The 23,546-nt window shown below is 47.9% G+C and overlaps 1 protein-coding gene across 1 annotated transcript; it reads right to left on the bottom strand.

Moving 5' to 3' along the window:
* Nucleotides 1–6,813: 6,813 nt before the first annotated feature.
* On the bottom strand, nucleotides 6,814–15,365 carry LOC133890602 (putative casein kinase II subunit beta-4). The gene is made up of 5 exons (XM_062331055.1): nucleotides 14,936–15,365; nucleotides 8,371–8,589; nucleotides 7,782–7,891; nucleotides 7,551–7,716; nucleotides 6,814–7,222 (listed from the first exon to the last, which is right to left on the bottom strand). The coding sequence occupies exons 1-5, from the start codon at nucleotides 15,135–15,137 to the stop codon at nucleotides 7,092–7,094; spliced, it is 828 nt and encodes a 275-aa protein (XP_062187039.1). The 5' UTR covers nucleotides 15,138–15,365; the 3' UTR covers nucleotides 6,814–7,091.
* Nucleotides 15,366–23,546: the final 8,181 nt, after the last annotated feature.

Raw genomic sequence — 23,546 nt, 5'->3', positions numbered from 1 at the left:
CATAAAGATATATATTGATATCTTATTTGACTCCCGTCTAATGATGTTGTTAGAGCTACGCTATTTAAGCTAGCAAGTTATCTGCAAATGCAATATCAGACCTGTTATGATTTGCAAGATACATGAGCGCTTTGATGGCACTAAGATATAGAACTTTAGGTTCAATATCTTTTCATTGTCAATCCAATGTATGAATGGATCTTGATTCATATTTAGGGATTGAATGACTATAAGTATTTTGATGGATATGATTGTCCAATATCATTTGGATATTGGTGACTGATGGATAAATATTTCGGAAGGAATATGCTCAAATTGTAGACTTAAGCAAAATTTGGTTTTACCCAAATCATTCATCTCAAATTCTGTCCTTAAGATGATTACATATTTTGTCGTGTGTGGTTTGGAGATGAAACAAAATCCAATTGAGACTTTATTATGAACACACATATGCAATCATTGTGTTTGGAGTAACCTTTCTGTGGAAGTAACTCATTTAGTAAGTTGTACCACAATCAACTTAACTGCTTGAAGTCATGGAGTGACTTTGAGCTGTACACAATATATATTGCGATTTATATTTAGATTCAGAATGCGAAGTCCATTAAGGACTTATATGTCCGAGTCTATCCAATTCATTTGATCTGTCGATGATATTGAATACGAGAACATAATTTCCACACATAACATGGGGTATGTAGCATCATAATTGATGACGGGCCTCTGCGTAAACCCATGTGCTACAAGCCTCGCTATTTCACCACCTTATGAATTAAAAATCCATTTTGCTTCCGTAGGGAAGACATTAGAGGTGTAGGTATTACTTTTGTGAATACCTCTCTTTTGTGAGCGAGTGCAATTCTACCTCAATTGCTTCCTTCTATTTGGTCCAGTCCGAGTGCTTAAGGCACCATGCCATGGCCATGGACTTTGGCCTGGATCCAATTGAAGATCTTCTACAATTTTCAAGGAGAAATTATTTGTCGACAATTTGTAGTCTTTGGTATTGATTGATTCTATGGAATCAATATAGTTTGTGGAAATATTATCCCAAAATAATAGAGTTAGGGTGCTCCCATGATCCAGCGTCTGAATTTGTGTACACATTTGTGCTGGGTATTTGGATGCTGAACATCCATAGGAGTTTGGATAGTGAATATCCATAAGGTGTCTATCAACTTAATGTTGTTCATTTGTATTTACTGTCGTAGAGGAGGGATTTCTCTGTTTCCGCGGTAGCTTGCAAGAAGCTTTATCCTTTGTGACCGTACTTCTCCCCCTCTTATTTTGATTTAGGAGTTGAGTGGTTTTGTTTGGTACCTCCACTCTTTCCGGCACATTCTTAGCAGAAATGTAGGATTTGATGACACCTTTATGACAAGTAAATGCATCTGGCAGATGATTTGTAATATGTTGCAAATACAAGATGGTCTGAATAATGATTCAGATCTCATATACGTGAATATGAGGATTGAATGTGAACATGTGTGACATTCTCTTATGATTCCTGGTATTCTTTGTGGTATTAATCTCCCCCTAATGTCTGGAATTGTCCTCAAAATGTTATGAGCATACATGCAATGAATATGTCCTCTGTGAGGGACTTGAGGTATTATATGATTGGCGAATAATTATACCTCATATAGATCTCCAATGCCCTTTGATGTATGCTATATGGTGGTGATATCGGTACGTGCAGAACATAACCGATTCGCAGATGGAAAATACTTGGCTGAGGCCAAATTTGCATGTATTAACTGCAACGGAGAGAGTCGTAGGATTGCAGTTGGATGAATTTAGTATAATGATGCGGTGTGTAAAGCCGCATGTCACCAACAAGATGTTGGCCAATTACAATTCTTTGGTCGGTCAAGCAAATGATTTGATTCTCTTGATGAGAGATTCAGCTAGACCATTTTGAATGTGCACATATGGTACTTAATGCAGTAGTGCCCAAAATCAAACAATAATTGAATGCACGTTAAGGAATGGCATTATCCATGTGAATGGATTTGATCCTGCGTCCAGGATTATTTGCTCTAGTTTTGATAATTTGAGCAATTAGTTTGGCATAAGTGTGGTGCCTTATATATAAATGACACATATGAGACTATTTTCTAGATGCATCAATCAACATTGTATAATACCTAGATGGTCTATAAAATTGTTGAAATAGAACCACATGTATGTTCTTGAATGCGTTCAAGAAATTGGGTGGCGCATTGTGAATTTTAAGGTAAGAGGGTCTTAAAATTAAATTCCCTGTGACACATGCGGTGCACATAAATCTAAAGATTTTGGGAATACTGTGACCAATAGAATTGCTAATAATTTTTCTCATCATCTCTAATGTAGAGTGATCAAGGCAATCATGCCAAGTCTTGATGTAATCAAGATAGAAAAAATATTTTGTACGCAATATGTGGTACGGGATTTAATGTATGTATACTACAATACAGATGGTATATAGGGTAGCTTATCATATCCGTTGATTAAGAGGAGAAATTCCTCATGGGTTTCGATATAAAAACCATCCTGACGGATATCTCTATAACTTATAAAGTACGGGTTGAATCGAGATACTATAGAGCATCAACGATTATGACTTGTGTACCCATAGGGAGAGTAATTATGGCACGACCAAAGCCAATAATTACTATATCGCATCCAGCGATTGCCAAAACATTTCATTATCTCTTAGTAAGAGTTTGAAAATATTTTAGTTTCCCTAAGTATAGAATTTGCGGTGTAACTATCCACAAGACACATTTCCTCCATCGGATTGACTCCCGTAGAATTCTATATATAGAATTAAAGAATTTCATATGAAATTCTTATCAGATATATAGAATATATACATACTTTATTGTAGTATTATAGTGCTGATACAATATTGTATTACAACATTTAATGGGACGTACATAACATGGTATCTAAGGAATTAGGAGACTAAATAGGGTCTCCAAATATGTTGTGCGAAACAAACTTGACAAACATGTGTTCCATGCTCATGGGATCTTCTGGTTGCAGAAGAGTTTGGTTGTTACTTGGTTCTTGTAGAACTTGTTATGAACAACTAGCATCCTTAGTGGAGTAATTTTGAAGATTAAAGTGTGCTTCAAATCTTTCTCCTTGAGCAGGTCGGATATGTTTCACAGATTGTAGCATCCACACTTGCGATGAACATTAGATTTGTCAAGTTTTGGAAATGTTGTGACCCTGATCCGGTGTATAGGGCTTCTGCTTCTTGTTGCATTTGCGTTTACCATTGAAGTTATTTGGATGACGCCTAAGAGAGCCATCGAATTTGTTGTTATTCTGGATATTAGCATGTACTTCAGGTAAAAGAGTAGCGCAAATTGGACGCTAATGATGATTCCTTAGAAGGAGGTCATCATGTTTTTCGGCCTGAAGTAATACATGGATTAAGTCAGAATAAACTTGGTATTCTTGCACAATATTGTTGCTGTAAGATCCTATCAGCGGGAAGCATAGTAGATAAAGTTTTATCTAGCTTTTCCATATTTAAAGGTTATTTTTCGCAAAAAACCAATTCTTACCAGATTTTATGAACATCATGTTTGTGATTTCCGACGGACTTAAAATCCTGGGGTCAGAGATGTGTCAAATCATGATTTGCATCAGGCAGAATGACTGCCTACTGCTGTTCATATCTGGTTTTGAGAGCTAGCCTCAAAGTGCTCGAATTTTCTTCCATCAGATACTCGGACTTGAGAGCCAGATGGATATGATGCCTTATATATAATGCACCATATATAATATGATCTTGTAGCAGTGGTTCTCTCTTGGAGAGGTAGTAGTGCCGCTATTATTCCGTGGGACACAAGACTAATCTTGACGTCCATTGTCCATGTTGGATAATTGTGACCGTCGTGTGTGAGTTCATCGAACTCTTTGCCGGTCTTTGTATCGTATATGGATTTTGACCATAGATTTGATTAATTTACAATAGATAAATTAAAAATCACTATAGTAATATTGTAATAATAATGCAAAATTTGTAAAGTCAAGTTGAAACATGAATTACATAGTGTAGACTTCAAATTATGTAGTTAACACGTTGAAGATAATCACCAGATGTGGTGTATATCTCACAGTAGTATGAGGCATAATCTGACATTTGTCAGTAGATGCCTATGTTCCTATTACCTTGTGTTATGCAAATCTTGTGTTAACACTTTAAAGGTAATCACCAAAATAGTGTAAACCTTTATTTAATTCATATTCAAATTGTGTACGCACGTTGAGGATAGTCACTGTGTGCTAAACATAGTGTAGATCCCACAGTAGTACTTAGGTACTACCTTGTGTATGGCCAATATGAGATATAAATTAAGGTAATCACCTGGAAAGGTGTAGACCTTTGTTCCAAATTTGATATTGAGTACGCACTTTAAGGATAGTCATTATGTTTAAACATAGCGTAGATCCCGCAGTACTATTTAGAGTACTACTTAGTGTATGGCCAATATGCGAAAGTTTGGAATATAGTGTTATATCAAGTGGAAGAGGTAATCACATAGTTTGCAATAATAAGTATTTTGCAAGAAATAGAATTTCTATTGCAAAATCAAAATGGTAAACATATATTTATATGTAATAAGTATGCATAAGGGCAAAATGCATGGAACATATAAAATTTCCAGAGAGAACAGGGACTGGAACATATATATTTACAACATAAACAGAACGAATCACAATTATAGTTAAAGACAAGGGCTATAACGTGATTTTACAGAACTGTAAATATTAAATACTGAAATCGGCTACAAATATTCTAAAGCCCAGGGGGGTTTCTGAAAAAATGACATTATTTCAGTATTTTTGTTTTTTTCGGCTGATGGGCTGAAAGAACCTGGGTTATGGCCTTTTTGGCCTTTCAGCCCAGCCCATAGGCGCCCCCCCCCCTTCCTCCACAGCATATAAAGCCTAGCCGGTTAGGGTTAGGGTTTACCAAACCCTAACCGGCCTTTGTGAGCCACCGCCGCCGCAATCTTTTGGGGAGCCGTGCCGGCCAGGCTGTGGAGCCGCCAGCAAAAGGAGAGAGCGGCGGCCGTCGGCGGAGTAGAGGGCCGGAGCCGCCGGCGGGGAAGATGGCTGCGGCCGAGCGGCGTTGTCGGCGGCCGAGCCGAGGCGCCGTGCGGATGAGCCGGCGGCCATGCAGCGGCATCAGCCGAGCGGAGGCGCCGTGTGGAGGAGCCGGCGGCCGAGCAATGTTTTCGGTCGAGCCGTGTGGATGGAGGCCGAGGCGGCAGGGTCGGCCGAGCCGAGCCGAGTTGTTGTGCGGGGGAGACCGTGGCCGAGCAGTAGCGGCGTCATCGGCCGAGCGTGCCGGCTGAGCACAGGGCGGCCGAGCCGCTGGGCGTGAGGGCGCGCCGAGCACAGGGCGGTTGAGCCGCCGGGCGTGGGGGGCTGGCCAAGCAGAGGGCGGCCGAGCCGTCGTGTGGAGGAGCGACCGAGCTGCCGTGGAGGGTGCGCTGCCCCTTCCCCCCCCCCCCCCCCACACGCGCACGCGCCTGGGCGCATTTAGAAGCCCTCATAGGGGAGGCCGGAAGCCGTAAGGGCCCATGACCCCGGGCAGAGGCCCGGGCGGCGGTTGGCCGCTGTAGTGGCGAAGCGACGGAGGGTGTGGCCGACTGGTGCAGTGGGGGTAACCACTGTGGAGCCAGCAATCGACGAAGAGGAGCCGTCGATTTGGATGAACGGCGTCGCGGCCATCGAGACAGTGGTGGATGGGTCCTCAGAGAGGACTTCCACGACTTCAGTGCTGGAGTCTATGAAAGCTGGCGTGTTTAGATCGATGCCCCGGGAAGGAGAGGCCGGAGTGTAGTCCGCCATTGCTCCCGAGAGGCTTCTACCGTGACGGACACGAAAAATCCAGTTGCAACGGCAGATTTTCGTAGTCGGTTCTGCCATCGTAGTAGAGGGAGCTTCGGTGGCCATTGGAGGAGACAGTGGAGTGTACTCCGGGGAGTACATCCACACATGCTCCTCCGGATCTTCCTCCTCCTCCTCGGACGGCACTGTCGGAGTGTTGTTGAAGAGAGGTGCAGCGCCGCTGCATGCTGCCATGGTGGGTGGAGGGCCGGCGGGGACAGTGGCTGCAAGAGTCACTGCAGGGGCTGCTTGAGCCCTTGGAGGGTCATGGTGGTGGCCACGACGGCGAGGACCACGTGTGCGGCGACGACGACGAGCACGCTGTTGGCCGAACGGCGAGATGTGCCGCAGAACTGTCGCCTCCAAATCCATCAAACAACGAAGAACATTTCCAGTGGTGGATGAAGGTGAAGCTATCTTCTTTCTTTACCTTTTATGCTGGGAGAGACCTTCGAGTCCTCTGTTCTTGTTCTATTGTTGCTCAGTGGTGAATCTATATGCTGATGACGTGTTTGAGTAGTTTTGTTGAGAGATTGAGAGTTAGCCTCATCTTTGATTGATGACTGTTTACATATATATATATATATACATATTCAAATGGCATGAACATATCCATTCAGTAGTGAATGATTATCCTTTGAATAATAACTGAAAAGCAGTTATATTTACTAATGATATTTGATCACATATTTAATTATAAAGAGATGTCCTTTTGTAACAGTCCCGAGATATGTTATGTGAAATTTTAGTCAAACCCCTGCAGTCTTATGAGAACGCTGTGGAATTCTGGTCAGGCCTCGGTTAAGATTTAAGAAACGCAATGCCACGTTCAAAGACCATCTTACGATAACCATGCAGGGAATGGGTAGCTTAAGACTAGGGCAGCACAATATGTTCCAGCGCAAGGCCGCAATATTCTACATCTTAGGAGGTCCAGATTTACTAACCAAAACAAGTGCAATGAGGTTACAACAACATTGATGTCCTTATGGCTACATTCAAATGTCGGATTGGCCTGCCCAGCCTAGGGTACAAGTACAAGTGTGCGGCAGCATGAATAGAATTTTAAAGTTTACCGATCTGCCAATGGAGTTCTTATATGTAGTCTTCAAGGGCCTCTAGACCTACAAAACTCCCGACTCCTCCGCGTCGCGGCTCAGCCAAGTGGAGCTTAAAATCCAAATACATGAGGTTCATGGCTTGTGGAGCTTGAAGCCGAACACGCGGGGAACATAGCATTGCGAGGGCTTCTGAGGCTTGAGGTGCTCGTATGTCATCAGGAACAGATGGGGAAATGTTGTCCCAAAGTATGCGCTGTCGATGTCTGAACAAGGTCAAGAAAACAGCAGAATATAACAAAATGGCAATTTTCTGCAACTATGGAAGCACAGTAACACGGATGTGAGTTACTGGACCTCGTGTACCAAGCCATCTCGGAGTTGAAAACACAGGGTGAGGTCTATGTGATTAGTTTTACCTTTTAAAGGTGTTTCGTGACTACTGACATAGAGCTGTGGCTGTTAGCACATATGAGAACATTTCGAGCCCATTCTCAGTGTCAGATTAGCACCCTTACTAAAAGAGATCCCAGGCAGTGGTTGAGGTTTAAAAACACACATTAAGACAGACTAATAAGAGAATTGTTAGGATACTGCCTTGGTACTTGGACCGTGGGTAGTAGATGTCTTCACACTTGGGGCAGTATATCTTCACAGTACTAGATCGATGGATATCTGATTGTCCAACTGGTAGGCATGGTTGACCGCAGCAGTAAACTTGCGGGCACCGTCCAAAGTCATAGTTCTTATACTTCTCCAACTGCTCAAAACAACCCTCATAAATAAAACTCTATCAAAGAGCAAGAGGCGGAGCAGAACATGTACCATTGCAGCCAGTCCTTTACTGGTCAGAATGTATCGTGCATGAATCAGCCCATACAACATCTCTGCAGCTGATTCTACCAGCTCATTTTGTTCTTCAGTGAATATATCACCTACACAATTGCATAACTGAACAACATCAACAAATGTATAGGTAACCAAGGGATAAATACCAGAATATCTAATCCAAAAGCTATTACATAAAAATAAATCATCAAAATTACTAACAATATTTAGATCTGACTATCAAATTTAGATATACTTTGGACTCCAAAAATTCGTGAAAAAAGATTAATTGTGAGTTATGACATTGTGTGACATCTTATACATCTAGGTTAAGACATCTAATTGCCTAGAAAAGTTGTAGGAATGGATGAAACTATACACCTATTCCTTGACAACTTTTGTTACTAAAACCTAGCATGATCCTTGTTAGGAACAATGGAATGCAGTAGCCCACTGCCCAGTACGGGATTCTAGATCCTAAGAATAAAAGCTTTCACAATATCCAACTATAGGACCAGAACATGTTTGGCTCAAATACATCAACCATGAGGTTTTATGTGCATGAATAATTATGTAGAACATTTACCATGAGAGGACTCGATATCCAAAATAAGATCAAGAGCATAATCATAATACGGAACTTGGCTGCTAAGGCCACAAAGGTTGAAGTCATCTTGTATATAATCATCATCGACTTCACAGAAGAACTCATTTCCTCTTAGGTTGCAGTACCATGAAATCCATGAGGTATCTTCTCCATCTGAGCCGCTAACATCTGATGCTTCACTATCAGAATCAGACTCCCCTGCAATATTAAGGGTGACAGTGTCAGTGCATGAGTGCTTATGGATTATGATGTGAATACAACACTACATGCAACCCATCATGCCTAAGTGAAATTCTACTAAACCAGTAGAAAAAGCCACAGAACAACTTCAAAAGCACATGGAAACATAACACTAACCATTCCGCAAAGTTCCTTTATCTCAAACTTGTAGCAGCCATGTTCTAAGCAAACACTATACTAAACCAAGAATACACCGACAGTGACCTTGCATCTTGATCACAGCCACCAGTACTGGAAAAACTACACATCAAGAACCCACTCTAAAAGCACATGAACACATCCCAAACCAAAAAATTGCCAAATTGATAACCTCTCACCAAGCTCCCAGTACCGTTCACACTGTTGCAAATAAACCTTGTGCATCTGTTCTTTTCTTTCTTTAGCTGTTAGAAGAGCACGGTCTTGCGTTTGTGTGAGTCATGCACGTGGAGGACCTGAGATGCGTTGTGTTCACGTCGGGTCCGCATCCAGGGTGCGGTCACCGCGAGTTCCGGGTTGTGGCGAGCGTGGGATGGCACGCATCGCTTTTAGATCGTGCAGGACTTTGTGGCCCGATTAGTTAGGAGTTTGTTGCTTCATTTTGCTTGTTAAATACCGTCGAGTAAATCCCAGAAAAGTTGTTGAGCTTTGGGGCAGCACAAAGAAAGCATCACATTCATTTGTTTGTTCCAGTGTCCGTGCCCTCGCGCACTCCCATAGTTCACCGAATAGTCCAGCGTTTATATCCTGCAACCCGCCGGATTGTCGGCAACGCCAACAATTGGTATCAGAGCCAGTTGCCGGAGGGGTGTGATGTCGACATCCGTTCATGGATGGGGGTTGAGGACACAGTCGTGCGGTGGTCATCGCCACTCACCATCACCTCCGCCACGAAGACCGCGTTGTCGTGACGACGGGAGGCGGGATCTTGTGGCGCATCAGCATGTGGTGAAGGAAGTGGGTGTCACGGCGAACTACCCAACACTGACATGCACGAACTATGGTAATTGTGCCATGTTGATGCAGGTAATGCTCGAGGCCAAAGGGCTCTGGGAGGCCATCAACATCGACGGCGTCGAATTCCAGGAGGACCGAATGGCGCTCGAGGCCATTCCGCGGGCTATGCCATCGGAGATGATGAGCACGCTCGCGGCAAAGGGCTTGGCCAAGCGTGCGTGGGACGCGCTCAAGACCCAGCGCGTTGGAGTTGATCGTGTGCGCAAGGCAAAGGCGTCGACGCTGCGCCGTGAATTTGATGTGCTTGCCTTCCGTGACGGGGAGTCTGTCGACGACATCACGATTTGCATCACCAACCTCACCAACGAGCTCAACACTCTTGGTGAGCCGCACGACGAGGAGACGGTGGTGAGGAAGTTTCAGCAGAACATTCCCCCACGGCTCTCTCAGATAGCTCTCTCGGTTGAGGAGCTCGCCGGGAGACTAAGGATTGTGGAAGAACGTGACAAACTCAAGGCTCCATCATTGGGGAGTGCGAGCAACGGCAGCAAGCTATACCTCAGCGAGGAGGAATGGCTAACTCACTACAAGCAACATCAAGCCGGGGAGGCCTCCAGTGGCTGTGGGGCGAAGACCGAGCGCAACAACCGCCACTGAGGCAAGTCCTTCGGCAGTCGAAGGGCAGCACTTGCGACTACAAGAACGATGCCCACGACAAGTGCCGCAACTGCGGCAAGACGGGGCACTAGGCCTGGGACTGCCGCCAGCCAAAGCGCGCCAACCAAGCCAATCTCGCCCAAGCTGATGACGATGAACCATCACTGCTCATGGCGCAGGTGTGTGCCTTGACAGAGAGCACCAAGGTCACCGGCGACGGCGCCAAGCTCATGGAAGTGCGGTAGGGATGAAAACGAGATGAATATTTCCCACCCGCCCAACTACCCAAAGGCTTGCAAAGCAAATATGGGATAACTGATATCCGTGTCCGACACTATCCGTATCCGACTTCGGATTCGAGAAAAAATATAGGATAGAATACAAGATGACTGGTATCCGTCCGAAGTATCCGTATGTTAGATGTTACAAGAAAATCTATTATGATTTCACTTAAAACATAATAATATATATGTAGATTGTCACACATCCGTAGATAGATAATACTGAATGATCTAGTTTTCACATCACACCGATCACTCTCTCTGTGCTTACTTTGATTGCACCCCTATATTGTTTAATGTGCTATATGAGGATACAAATGAAGTGAAAAAATTTCATCTATCCGACTAATCGATATATATCTGACTATCCGCTTCGACTTTGACTCCGATAAAAAAATGTATGATAGGATACAGGATGAAGAAATAATTATCCAGCACTATCCGTGTCCAAATCTGACTCCAAGAAAAAATATGGTATAGGATACAAGATGAGCTATATCCGTCAATATCCGATCAGTTTTCACCCCTAAAGTACGGGCACAAGAGTACCTTGGGCACGAGGAGGATCCGCACAATGCCATTTGGTGTCTTGACACAGGCGCAAGCAACCACATGACCAGCAACGACGACGTCTTCTCTGAGCTCGACACCAACATCACCGGCTCGATCAGGTTCGGCGACGAGAGTGTGGTCGAGATTCGTGGATGCGGTACAGTGCTGATCGCATGCCAGAACGGACGCCACAGAGCATTGACAGGTGTCTACCACATTCTGAGGCTGCGAAACAACATCGTCAGCCTTGGACAGCTGGACGAGAACGACTGTTAGGTGCTCATTGGCGGCGGGGTTTTGCGCGTATAAGATCGGCAATGTTGTCTGCTCGCCAAGGTGAACCATTTGTGCAACCGCTTGTACACCATCAAGCTCACCATTGCCAAGCTCGTGTGCCTCTCAGCTAATCACGACGATGAGGCGTGGCGCTGGCATGCGCGCTATGGACACCTCAACTTCAACGCCCTCCGCAAGCTGGCGCAGGAGGGCATGATGCACGGGATGCCTGTAGTCAAGCAGGTGGATCAGCTTTGCAACAGCTGTCTCACCTGGAAGCAGCGACGAGCGTCATTTCCACGTCAAGCGAAGTACCGAGCTGACGGACTCCTCGACCTCGTCCATGGGGACCTCTGTGGGCTGATCTCGCCGCCGATGCATGGAGGAAAGGTTTACTTCCTGTTGTTGGTGGATGATCACATCAGGTATATGTGGCTCCGTCTTCTTGCCGCCAAATCAGAGGTGCCATCAGCCATTGTCAAGTTCCAGGTGGTGGTGGAGGTCGCAGGTCCTTCGCACAGATCATGGAGGCAAGTTCACGTCGGTTGAATTCGCGGAGCACTGTGCGCAGCACGATGTCCAGCGACATCACCGCTCCCTATTCGCCATAGCAAAACGGTGTCGTGGAACGCCGAAATCAAACGGTGGTGGCCATGGCGCGGTGTCTACTGAAAGTGAAGGGGATGCCGCCGGAATTTTGGGGAGAGGTGGTTATGACCGCTATCTTCCTGCTGAACTGAGCACCAACTAAGAGCGTGGACGAGCGGGGCGTGGCACAAGCGGAAGCCAGACGTGCTCTTCCTGAGCATGTTCGGGCGTGTCGCTCACGTTAGGGAGATCAAGCCACATCTGCGCAAGCTGGATGACCAAAGCAAGATGATGGTCTTCATCGGCTATGAGGGAGGAGGGTGCAAAGGCATACCGCGTGGTTGATCCGAACACCATGCGCGTGCACATCACCAGGGTCGTGGTGTTCGACGAGGGCGCGCGATGGAACTGGGGCTCCAGCGCCAAGGGTTTGTCAGCGGCGTCGAGCGAGTTCGTGGAGTACACGGACTACGTCATGCCTGACTCTGCACCCTACGCAACGCCAGGCTCCGTTCAAACGAGGAGCATGCTGCCTCAAGACCACAACACGGTGCCCACCACCCCACCGGTTGCAGGTCGCGCTCCGGACGTAGCGAATATGGACGGCATCGAGTTCGCCACGCCACCAACGAGCTACACCGACGCCGTCGACAAGGATCACGACGACTATGTACCCCTATTGCTCCGGACTATCGACAACATGCTAGGTGACAGAGCAGCATCGCCGATCGGGCAAGCTGAGCGCACACTTGATGACGATGAGTTGTACCTATTTGTCGTTGAGGAGCCGTCAAGCTTTGCCGAAGCCAAGTGCGATCAAGCTTGGCGCAGGGCGATGCTAGTGGAGATGAGCACGGTGGAGGAGAACCGAACGTGGCGCCTTGTCGATCTGCCGCTAGGTTGTCGTCCCATTGGATTGAAGTGGGTATACAAGCTAACGGACTCCACCGGTGCCATCATCAAACATAAAGCATGTTTGGTGGCAAAGGGGTATGTACAGCGTCAGGGCGGCATCGATTTCAACGACGTGTTCGGCCCAGTGGCACGGCTAGAATCGATGCGCATGTTGATCGCCATCACCACACATGAAGGGTGGGTCGTCCATCACATGGACGTGAAGTCCGCCTTCCTCAATGGGGAGCTGCAAGAGGAGGTGTACATGGCGCAACCCCCGGGCTTCGTCGTCGACAAGCAAGAACACAAAGTCCTGAGGCTTGACAAAGCGTTGTACAGGCTTCGTCAGGCACCCAGGGCTTGGAACATGAAGCTCGACATCAGCTTGCTCGCTATCAGGTTCAGACGAAGCACCTTGGAGCACATCGTGTACGAGCGCGATCATGGACCGGCGCGTCTACTGGTGAGCGTATACATTGATGATCTCATCATCACCGGGAGTCGTGGAGAAGAGATCGACTGTTTCAAGTCCGAGATGAAGGAGCAGTTCAAGATGTCTGATCTCAAGCTGCTTAGCTTTTACCTCGGAATTAAGGTGAAGCAGAGTGGCGGCGAGATCGCTGAACCAATCGGCGTATGCAGAGCGGTTCTCAGCAAGGCGGGCATGGACAGATGCAATCCCTGTTGTGTCCCCATGGAACCACGCTTCAAGCTGAGCAAGGAGAGCTCGGCGTCGCCGGTGGATGCCACAGAGTTTCGCAGCATTGTCGGGAGCTTGAGGTACCTCACCCATGCTCGCCCCGATCTAGCTTCCTCTGTCGGCTATGTGAGTTACTTTATGAAGACACCCACGGCGGAGCACCTAGCTGAGTTGAAAAGGGTGCTCCGGTATCTCGCTAGAACTGTGCATTACGGCTACCGGTTCACGAGGACAACGACGGAAACGTGTTTGATCGACTATAATGACTCTAACATGGACGGCGATGTGGACACCAGGAAGAGCACAACATGCGTGCTCTTCTACCTTGGCGAGAGCCTGATCAGTTAGCAATCACAAAATCACAAGGTCGCCGCGCTCTCAACGTGCGAGGTTGAATACATTGCGGCTACCACTGCTGCTTGCCAGCGGATATGGCTCGCATGGCTACTCAGCGAACTCAAGGGTGAAGCACTGCAGGCCGTCGAGCTACGGATCAATGTCTCTAGTCAAGAACCCCGTCTTCCATGATCGGAGCAAACACAGACACTCGCTTTCACTACCTTGGGGAGTGTAGGGAGAGCAGGAAGATCACGGCCGAGTTTATTAGCACCGACAAACAACTGGCTAACATCCTAACCAAGGCACTCGGGCGGGCCAAGTTCCAGGAGCTCCAATCCAAGATTGGGATGGTCAACACCAAAGTGATGCACAAGCTTTAGGGAGTGTATTGTTCCAAATAAACCTTGTGCATCTGGTCTTTTCTTTCATTAGCTGTTAGAAGAGCACGGTCTTGCGTTTGTGCGAGTCATGCGCGTGGAGGACCTGAGATGTATTGCATTCACGTCGGGTCCGCGTCCAGGGCGTGGTCACCGCGAGTTCCGGGCTGTGGCGAGCGTGGAATGGCACGCATCGCTTCCGGATCGTGCAGGACTTAGTGGCCCGATTAGTAAGGAGTTTGTTGCTTCGTTTTGCTTGTTAAATACCGTTGAGTAAATCTCAGAAAAGCTGCTGAGTTTTGGAGCAGCACAAAAAAACCATCACGTTCATTCGTTCGTTCCAATGTTCGTGCTCTCGCGCAATCCCACGGTTCACTGGATAGTCCAGCATTTACATCCTGCAACCCGCCGAATTGCCGGCGGCGCCAACACACATAGGTGAAGGTCAAAGCCCGAACGAAAATCTCAACAACACCCGCGCATCAGCGCATCAATACTCCATTTGCAAGGTGCGTCAACAGTTCCGAACCCCAGTCCCAAACCGATTCCCCTCCTACCGCATCCACATCCACCCTTCACTTCACCACCCAGCAACGCAGCTCCAAAGCTTCATCACTGCACCGCAGAAGCCACGGATTCGGGCGCACCACAAGCCTACGGAACGACACGTCATAGAGGGGGGGGGGGGGGTCGCGTGACGTCACCTTCGGAGCAGCGACCCTTGGGGATGGATGACGCGGAGGACGGCACGACGAGGCGGTGGTGGTCGCGCCCGCCGCCGCCGCCCCCCACCGACCCCCTCGACGTGGAGGGGGACGCCGCCGCGACCGCCTTCTCGAGGTGCTTGTCGAGCACGTCGCTGATCCGCTTCCGGTCCAGCCCCGCCCCTCCCCCCTGCTTATACATCTCTGCCCTCACTGCTCTGCTCCCGCTGCAGCCCCTCTCTCTCTCTCACACGGAGCGCTCCATTGCCGCCGCGGGCGCAAGGGGCAAGGCAAGGTAGGAGGCTAGGGTTAGGGTTTGCGCGCGGGGGAGGCGACGAGCGAGGGGAGAGGGAGGGCGAGCGAGCAGGAGAGCAATGAGAGAGGGACACGCCGCAAATTTTGAGGGGAACGAGGGGTGGGAATGAAAAAAATTGAGGTCTGAATCAAAGCAGCTAGCTAGCCGGGCCTTGCTGCCGCTGATCGGAATGTCGTACAGCTCCGGATATTTTGTTGGACGTTGGCGCATATTTGCTGTTGCAACTCGGCATGGATTTGGTTTTAAGTTCAATTAATTATTCTTCAAATTGATGGACATATTTAAAAATTGTAGCGCTTGCTTTAGATTATGAAAAAATAGTTAAACATGAGCATTTACATCTGGATTTACAACACTTATACGTGACACACTTCAATGTATAGGAAAAATATAGAAAATATTTGATAAAAATTTATTTGTTCATCTGCTCTTACATGCAGTTATGTAAGTAAGTTTATGAAAAAACATAAGTAAATTAGAATGGATATATGAGCAATTTAAGAAACATGTTAAGATAATTCAGATCGGGCGTTCAATAAATTTTGAGAACAAATTATAACAATTTAAAGAGAAATATCAGATCTAGCTGCTACATATTTTTAATAAAAAAATAAAAGCAATTTATGAACAATTTTACTGCAGGCAAATTTAAAAAAGCAAATTAGTTCAAACTCGTAATTAATTTTATATATTTTTAGGAGCATAATACGTGTGTTTGCTATAAGACTAAAGCATGCACGTACAGTTTTAAAATTTTACCATTAAATAATCTCTCCTGTCGTAAATACATGTCGTTTTGACTAAGACACGATATCTAATGCATAGCTTTACTTATTATTTTCTATTAAAATATATTTATAAAATCCATTAAATTTGTGATATTATAAAAGTATTTTTCAAGACAAATCTATCTATATGATATTAAGGTTTTAAAACTAAATATTTTGAAAACTATTGTTAGTTGAAGTTTTAAAAGTTTGATAAAAAAAATTTAAAACGATATGTATTTATGACTGAAGGAAAATTAGCTTCGGACAGATCTGGATTAGTTGTGTGGTGGAATGGTGATTAGACGGGCATCAGTCTAAGTCATTGGAGGAAAATAGTTTGGCTATTTTGAAGGACTCGGGGGAGACTTTTCTTTTTCTTTTGGAAAACCGGTTTGATTTGTGTTTTATTGTTGGGATGGAGAATACCAATAAAGTATTTAGGTGTAATGCTTCTTATGATGCGCTTAAATATAAAAACAGAAAAAGAAAATACGCGTAGCATGAATCATCAGGTGTAGAATGATTTGGGTGCTGAAAAGTCCAACTTATTGCAGTTTTTTCGATCCCGACGAAAGGTGGTCCCGATTAAGGAATCTTCTGAATGATATGTTTTAACTGTATGACTCAAATTTGTCGGAACACCGAAGAATGATACAGATGTTTATGCAAAAGGAAGCATCCCCTTTTCAGCTTGGTACAGTTGGATTAGCAAGAAATTGTCTTGTTTTCTTTGGAAAAAGTTAGTACGAATGTAATGAGAAGGTTTGCGCAAGATAATTGTCGAGATTGGTCTAAGAACAGGCCAATACTCTTATCATATATTAAGCTAAGAATTAATCTGGAGATTTCATAGATGCTAAAAAATACATAATATTATTAATTTAACTTAAAAAGTTATACTTACATAGAGACCTTCAAGGTCAAAGAACAAATAAACACCACAGCTAGACTAGTCTTCTCATCTGCATCTCCCACAGGCAATTGATGTAGAGTACCATTTAAAATCTTTCATCCTCAGAGTAATCTTCAGAATTTTTTCCAACTGAGCAATGCAGTTATAGCAAGTTGAATATATCTCGTACATTGCAAGTTATGATAAAATAATAAAATGAAGATAACCACAATAAGAAAGCTTATAGTGGCTTATTTGTGTAAAGGCAAAATTCAGTAAAAACATTTAAATAAAGTAAAAGTAAATACTGAATTAAACAATCTCAAGAATTGACATTCTTGTCATCCATCGAAGTTGATCACTTCAAACATGGTTACCGCAATCATGAATGAACCACCAACTCAAAGTTATCCAAAAACAGTGTATTCTAATCATGTGTGAAATTTCTCGTCGCTTATGATCCTGAGCACGGCTGATCTATTCCAGGCAGTTTATCGTGCTCCACACGAAAACTATCATGGATCAGAAAAGAATCATACAGATAACACAATTTAAGTATAGTATACCTCTCTAACCTAACTATAGAAGGAGGGGAGATGTTACCTCAAGAGAGGAAATCAGGAGTTGAATAAGCGATATAGAGCCAAACAGAAGCAATACGAGGTTGGATAGAATGAGAAACAATCTATTGAGATCCACAATAGATTTAAGCCACAATCAGATTCATCTGACAAGATTTTCAAGATTTAGAGCACAAGAGAACTTATCCAGATTCATAGATACACTCCCATTATAATTGTCTTATAAGCATATGTTAGTTTACCAAAAAAAAAAACATACTCATATCAATTATTTACCTTCAATTATATACGATCGTAATAGGTGACTGTAAACTTCTACACTATAGTTTGCTTAAATAATATAATAGATGACCATAAACTTCTATACTATAGTTTGCTTAAATAATAGATATTATGATCATAAACTTTTACACTACTGGTTTCTTACGTAGTGATATAATGGATATTATGATAGTCCAAAATATAATTCCATACAATTAATTTCCAAAGCATAGTCCAACTTATTATGATCTAGTATTGGCGGCGAATCCCAACTGCCCTCTTGATATGCATCCATTCTATCTAATATTTTAAATGGAAAATTGCAAAAACCTAGATGCAATTTTGGGTCTGGTAGAAATGCTTGTGCAACTTTTTTTTTTTTCAGTCTCACACCCGCAACTATTCTGTGACATCAAATACCCCTATGACCATTGTCCACATGATGTTTGTTAAAAACATCTTTACAACTTGTTTTTTATGGATCAACCATTTCAATATATTAAATATGGAAAACTATCCCATGGACATATACCACAACATGTTTCATGTTTGTACCACATATTGTCCCATGTAAAATCGTCTAGTGCGCATGGCGTTTCGTAGTTCCTTTAGTCAGTGGCGAACTCACGTTGGCTATAGGTGTACATCTGTGCACTTATTTTCTAAAAAGTTGATTATATATTATATGTACAATAGTTGTATATATAGTAGTTGTTAAAATTTTATAATTATGTGTTATATTCTCACTCAACAAACCAATATACTTTTCTGGTTCTTTTCTCCTTACAGCACTTTATCATCTCAAAACCCAATTAACTTCTGGTGGTTTAAATATGTAACATAGTTTAGTTATCGAATATTTTTTTAACTATATATATCTATAGTTAAAATGTTAGGCCTCTCGCTGCCTTTAGCCGGTCTGAAACCGGAATTATAGCTGCATCATCTCATTCTACCACGTTTATTAAACTCTAGTTTATCTTCCTGCTCCGGTACGATACGGTGTACCCCACACTGTAACCACTGCCGTGACGAGTGCAGGTCATAGCGCGCACGACCCGACCAGCCCACCACCCTTTATTGAGATTTTTTATATTTTCTAACTTAAACAATTAAATAAAAAAATTTGGATGAAAAGATTTATAATAAAAGACGTTTAGTTTTATGTGAGAGGACTGCAGCTCTCTGAAACTGTCGGTGTATTCAGAACCAGGGGTCCCTAAGTCCCGATACCAGGCCGGCCATCCGCCACATGTCACCACCTTGCAAGGTAAGAAGAAGCTAAGTCCCGGGAGAAGGTGCTCGGGGCCGCCGCCTCTGGTTCCCGAGCACCCTAGTTCCCCGATGATCCGTAGAACCCAAATACCAAGAAGGAAGTGCTCGGGAGAGAGTGCTCGGGGCTGCACGTGGCAGCCCCCGAGGACTCGGTGCCCCGAAGGTCCCACCGAAGTGCTCGGGAGAGAGTGCTCGGGGCTGCACGTGGCAGCCCCTGAGGACTCGGTGCCCCGAAGGTCCCACTGAAGTACTCGGAGAGAGTGCTCGGGGCTGCACGTGGCAGCCCCCGAGGACTCGGTTCCCCGAAGGTCCCACCGAAGTACTCGGGAGAGAGTGCTCGGGGCTGCACGTGGCAGCCCCCGAGGACTCGGTTCCCCGAAGGTCCCACCGAAGTACTCGGGAGAGAGTGCTCGGGGCTGCACGTGGCAGCCCCCGAGGATTCGGTTCCCCGAAGGTTTCACCCAAGAGCTCGGGAGAGAGTGCTCGGGGCTGCACATGGCAGCCCCCGAGGACCCGGTTCCCCGAAGGTTCGCGCAAGATCATTCGACGACCCGAAGGGTCCCGTCGTCAGGGTGTCATCCAGTCAAAGGCCCAATGCCACATTTAATAGGCACGCGCGGCCTGACATCCTGACATCCTGACATTCTCAGCTGACCACGCCCCAGTGTCAGACCCTGCCATGCACTGGCAGGGGGGGCGTGGGTCCATTAAATGCACGGGTCCCGTCCCGTTTCATCCGGGTGCCTCGGGATAACGTTGCCAGGATCGAAGCGCTCCGTCTGCCACCCTGCCATAGCAGAAGAGCAGGACAGGGTGGGCGCATCGGGCACCTCTGAGGCTGCCCGGTGGGCCCCTTTTATGGCGCCCGGAGGCTTCCACAGCGGCTGGTGGTCGAATGCGCGCCGCATTTCTCCACCGCCCCTGTCACTTCTCCAAGATGAAATGATTACGCCTTTCTCCGTGGCACCTTGGCATTCGCGCCCCTCTTTCCCATTCAGGATATGTTGAGGTCGGCGCGCCTATAAAAGGAAAGGAGAGAGAACGACAGCCCCCGACCACAAGACGACCAAGAGACCAGACAACCAACAATCTCCGACGAACCAGGCCAAAGATAGATCGACGGACACTCGAACCAGCTCAAGTTAAGCTAGAACATAAGAGCCTCAAGCTCTTTGTAAACAGTTCTCCCCTTAGAACCAGATACCTCCTTGAAGAATCCCCTTCAAGGATAAATATAGCGCTCATACAGGAGTAGGGTGTTACGCCTCCGTGCGGCCCGAACCTGTCTAAAACCCGGCGTACCCACTTTTTCTTGCATTAGGGTGATCGTCTCCCACTAGCCATCGCATTTATTTCCGTTCCCGCTTATTTCCCAAACAAGCTTTTCCAGGATCATCCCCCGGCCGAATCTCTAAAAAGGGGTCTCTCGGGATCCCTGCGATAGGAGTTCACTCTCCGACAGCTGGCGCGCCAGGTAGGGGGGAATATCCCTGGATTGTTTGTTTCACTTTTTCTTACAGGAAAAGATGGCCGGTGGGCACCGTCTCCAGCGTTCCGGCTCCACTTCCAGTAACGGAGCGCTGCCCGACGACCGAGAAAGCCCCGTCGCTGCTGCGTGCCCGCGGCAGCCGCCATCCACGCGCGCGGTCTTTCCCGCCCAAGGGGATCAAGGCGCTGGGCCCATCAGCGCCGCCGCCGCTGCCGACGTACTTTCCGACCCCCAGCAGGTGGTCGGGACCCCGGCCGCCAGGTCCGCCTCTGGACCACGTCGGGTGCCGCCTCGGCGCAGGCTCGCTTTCAGTGAGGCCAGCCCAGGGAGCGCGCTGCTTGCAGCACATGCTCTCCTCAGGCACCCGCCCGTTCAGGCCACGCCAAACACTCCGGAAGGCCGGTGGATACAAGATGTCGTCGCTTTGGTCGGCACTGCTCGTCGCCAGGTGCAAGCCGGGAGTCCTCGCACCACTTCTCAGCATGGTGCCGCCAGAGCCGGCTCCTCAGCGGGCAACACCCGCACGGGCCGAGGGGTCTCCAGGCGGAGCGCAGTCCCCCTGGCCGTGTCAGAAGCCCGGGACCTTCGTTTGCACCTTGACGAGCGGAGGGGCCACGAAGATGCCCGAGTCACTCTCGAACGTCAGTGGGAGACCCGGCAGGGGGTTGGGGCAGAGGACCAGGCTTCCTCTCTCCCGGCCCACGACCACCGGGGATCCCCGGCTCGCCGCTTCTCGCCACCAAGAACCCCCGCTCGTGCTGCGGGGTACGGCACCGGTTGCCGTGCCTTCACCACCGAGCTCCGCCGGGTGAGGTGGCCTTCCAAGTTCCGCCCCGAGCTGCCGGAGAAGTACGACGGGTCCATCGACCCCATCGAGTTCCTCCAGATCTACACGACGGCCGTCCAAGCGGCCGGAGGCAGCGAAAAGGTGATGGTAAACTATTTTCATGTTGCCTTGAGGGGTTCCGCCCGCTCTTGGCTTATGAACTTACCCCTAGGATCTATCGGCTCCTGGGATGACCTGTGCCACCAATTCGTGGCCAACTTTCAGGGCACATTCGCGCGTCCCGGTTTGGAGTGCGACCTCCACGCCGTTCAACAGCAGGAAGGGGAGACACTACGGCGATTTATACAGCGTTTCAGCCAGGTTCGCAACACTATTCCGCGAGTGGCCCCCCATGCTGTTATTGTTGCTTTCCGGCAGGGCGTCCGTGATGAGCGGATGCTCGAAAAGCTAGGTACGCACGAGATCGAGACCCCTGCGGAACTTTTCGCACTGGCCGATAAGTGCGCCAAGGCTGCGGAGGCCAGGGCATGGCATGCTCCTCGCCCCGCTTCTGACCAGCCAAGTTCTTCCCTCTCTGATAAGCGGGAAAAGAAAAAGAGAAGGAAGCGCGAGGCCGCTCCCGTTGAGCTAGCCCAAGTCCCCGCTCACAGGGAGCCGCAAGAGCCCGATCACCGGCAAGAGCGTCGGCCAGGTGTCGATCGGCGCCCCGTCAGGGCCCCTGCTCGGGCTCTTCCTCGGGCCTCTGTGCCCACGAGGGCCCCGACACCGGCTAGGGCGCCAGCTCCAGCAAGAGCCCCGGCCCCTGGCCGAGCTCCTGCTCCAGCGAGGGCCCCCGCTCCCGCGGGGCCCGAGCCAGGTAAATGGTGTCCCATACACCTGACCAGATGGCACGACCTCACGGAGTGTCGTACGGTCAAAGGACTCGTGGAGCAGCGCCAGAGGGAGCGCGACGAGTCCCGCGGAGGAGGCGATACCGAGGTCGTCCCCAACAACGCCGAGCTCGGCTTCCAGGAGCCCGAGCATGCCGTCGCCTTCATCAACGGGGGCGCTTACACACCCTGCTCGCGCCGTGGCATCAAGGTCATGCGATGCGAAGTATGCTCGGGAACCCCGAGCGAGGAGGCCACAAGACCCCTAAGGTGGTCGGATGCTCTGATCACGTTCAGCATGGCTGATCACCCCTCCAGTACTGCAGCCGTGGGACGGCTACCTCTGGTAGTATCCCCCACTGTCTGCAATGTGAAGGTCGGCAGAGTGCTGATCGACGGTGGCGCCGGCCTCAACCTCCTTTCCAAAGAGGTTTTTGAGAAGCTGCAAGTATCCTCCCGACGCCTAAAGCCGTCACTCCCCTTCTGTGGAGTAACCCCCGGGCGCTCCCTGCCCCTCGGGCAGGTTGAGTTGCCTGTCACGTTCGGGAGCCGGGACAACTTCCGCACAGAGTGCGTCCTCTTCGATGTCGCGGAACTCCCTCTCCCCTACAACGCCATCCTCGGGCGTCCGGCACTTATCAAGTTTATGATGGCCGTGCATTATGCATACCTTACGGTTAAGATGCCCGGCCCCGCAGGCAGTATCTCCGTGGTCGCCGACTCCCGCGGCGCCGTCTCCTGCGCCGAACAATCATACATGGCTCTGGTCTCAGCACAGGCCGAGGTTGATGGCTCTTCAGGGGGCCCGGGACCCTCTTCATCCAGACCCCGACTCGCCGCCGACACCTCTGTTCCAACGAAGGAGGTCGAGGTGGGCGAAGATGCTACCCAGGTTGTCCGTATCGGCGGCGACCTGGGCAGCAAATAGGAAAGCGCGCTCGTCGCCTTCCTCCGGGCTAACGTGGACGTGTTTGCCTGGCAACCGTCCGACATGCCCGGGATCCCTAGGGAGGTGATCGAGCATCACTTGGCTGTGCGTCCGGACGCCCGCCCGGTGAAGCAGAAGGTCCGGCGGCAGGCGCCAGAGCGCCAGGAGTTTATCCACGAGCAGGTCCGCAAGCTCCTCGACGCCGGATTCATCCGAGAAGTCCTCCATCCCGATTGGCTAGCAAACCCAGTCATCGTCCCGAAGGCCAACGGCAAGCTTCGCATGTGCGTGGACTATACCGACCTTAACGAGGCTTGTCTTAAAGATCCCTTCCCCTTACCTCGCATTGATCAAATTATAGATTCAACTGTGGGATGTGATCTTTTATGCTTCCTAGATGCAAACTCTGGGTATCACCAGATTCGCATGAACGTAGGGGATGA

The sequence above is a fragment of the Phragmites australis genome, chromosome 14 (genome assembly GCF_958298935.1).
Source record: "Phragmites australis chromosome 14, lpPhrAust1.1, whole genome shotgun sequence".
Lineage (NCBI taxonomy): Eukaryota > Viridiplantae > Streptophyta > Magnoliopsida > Poales > Poaceae > Phragmites > Phragmites australis.
The sequence above is the reverse complement of the archived record's forward strand: the minus strand, read 5'-3'. Positions and strand labels throughout refer to the sequence as shown.

Excerpts from the sequence above, each read along its gene's own strand:
- LOC133890602 (XM_062331055.1), bottom strand. The coding sequence starts at position 15,137 with ATGTATAAGCAGGGGGGAGGGGCGGGGCTGGACCGGAAGCGGATCAGC. Across the intron at positions 8,590-14,935 it reads CAAGGGTCGCTGCTCCGAAG|GGGAGTCTGATTCTGATAGT; the intron begins GTGACGTCACGC and ends TTAATATTGCAG. Across the intron at positions 7,892-8,370 it reads GGATATCGAGTCCTCTCATG|GTGATATATTCACTGAAGAA; the intron begins GTAAATGTTCTA and ends GCAATTGTGTAG.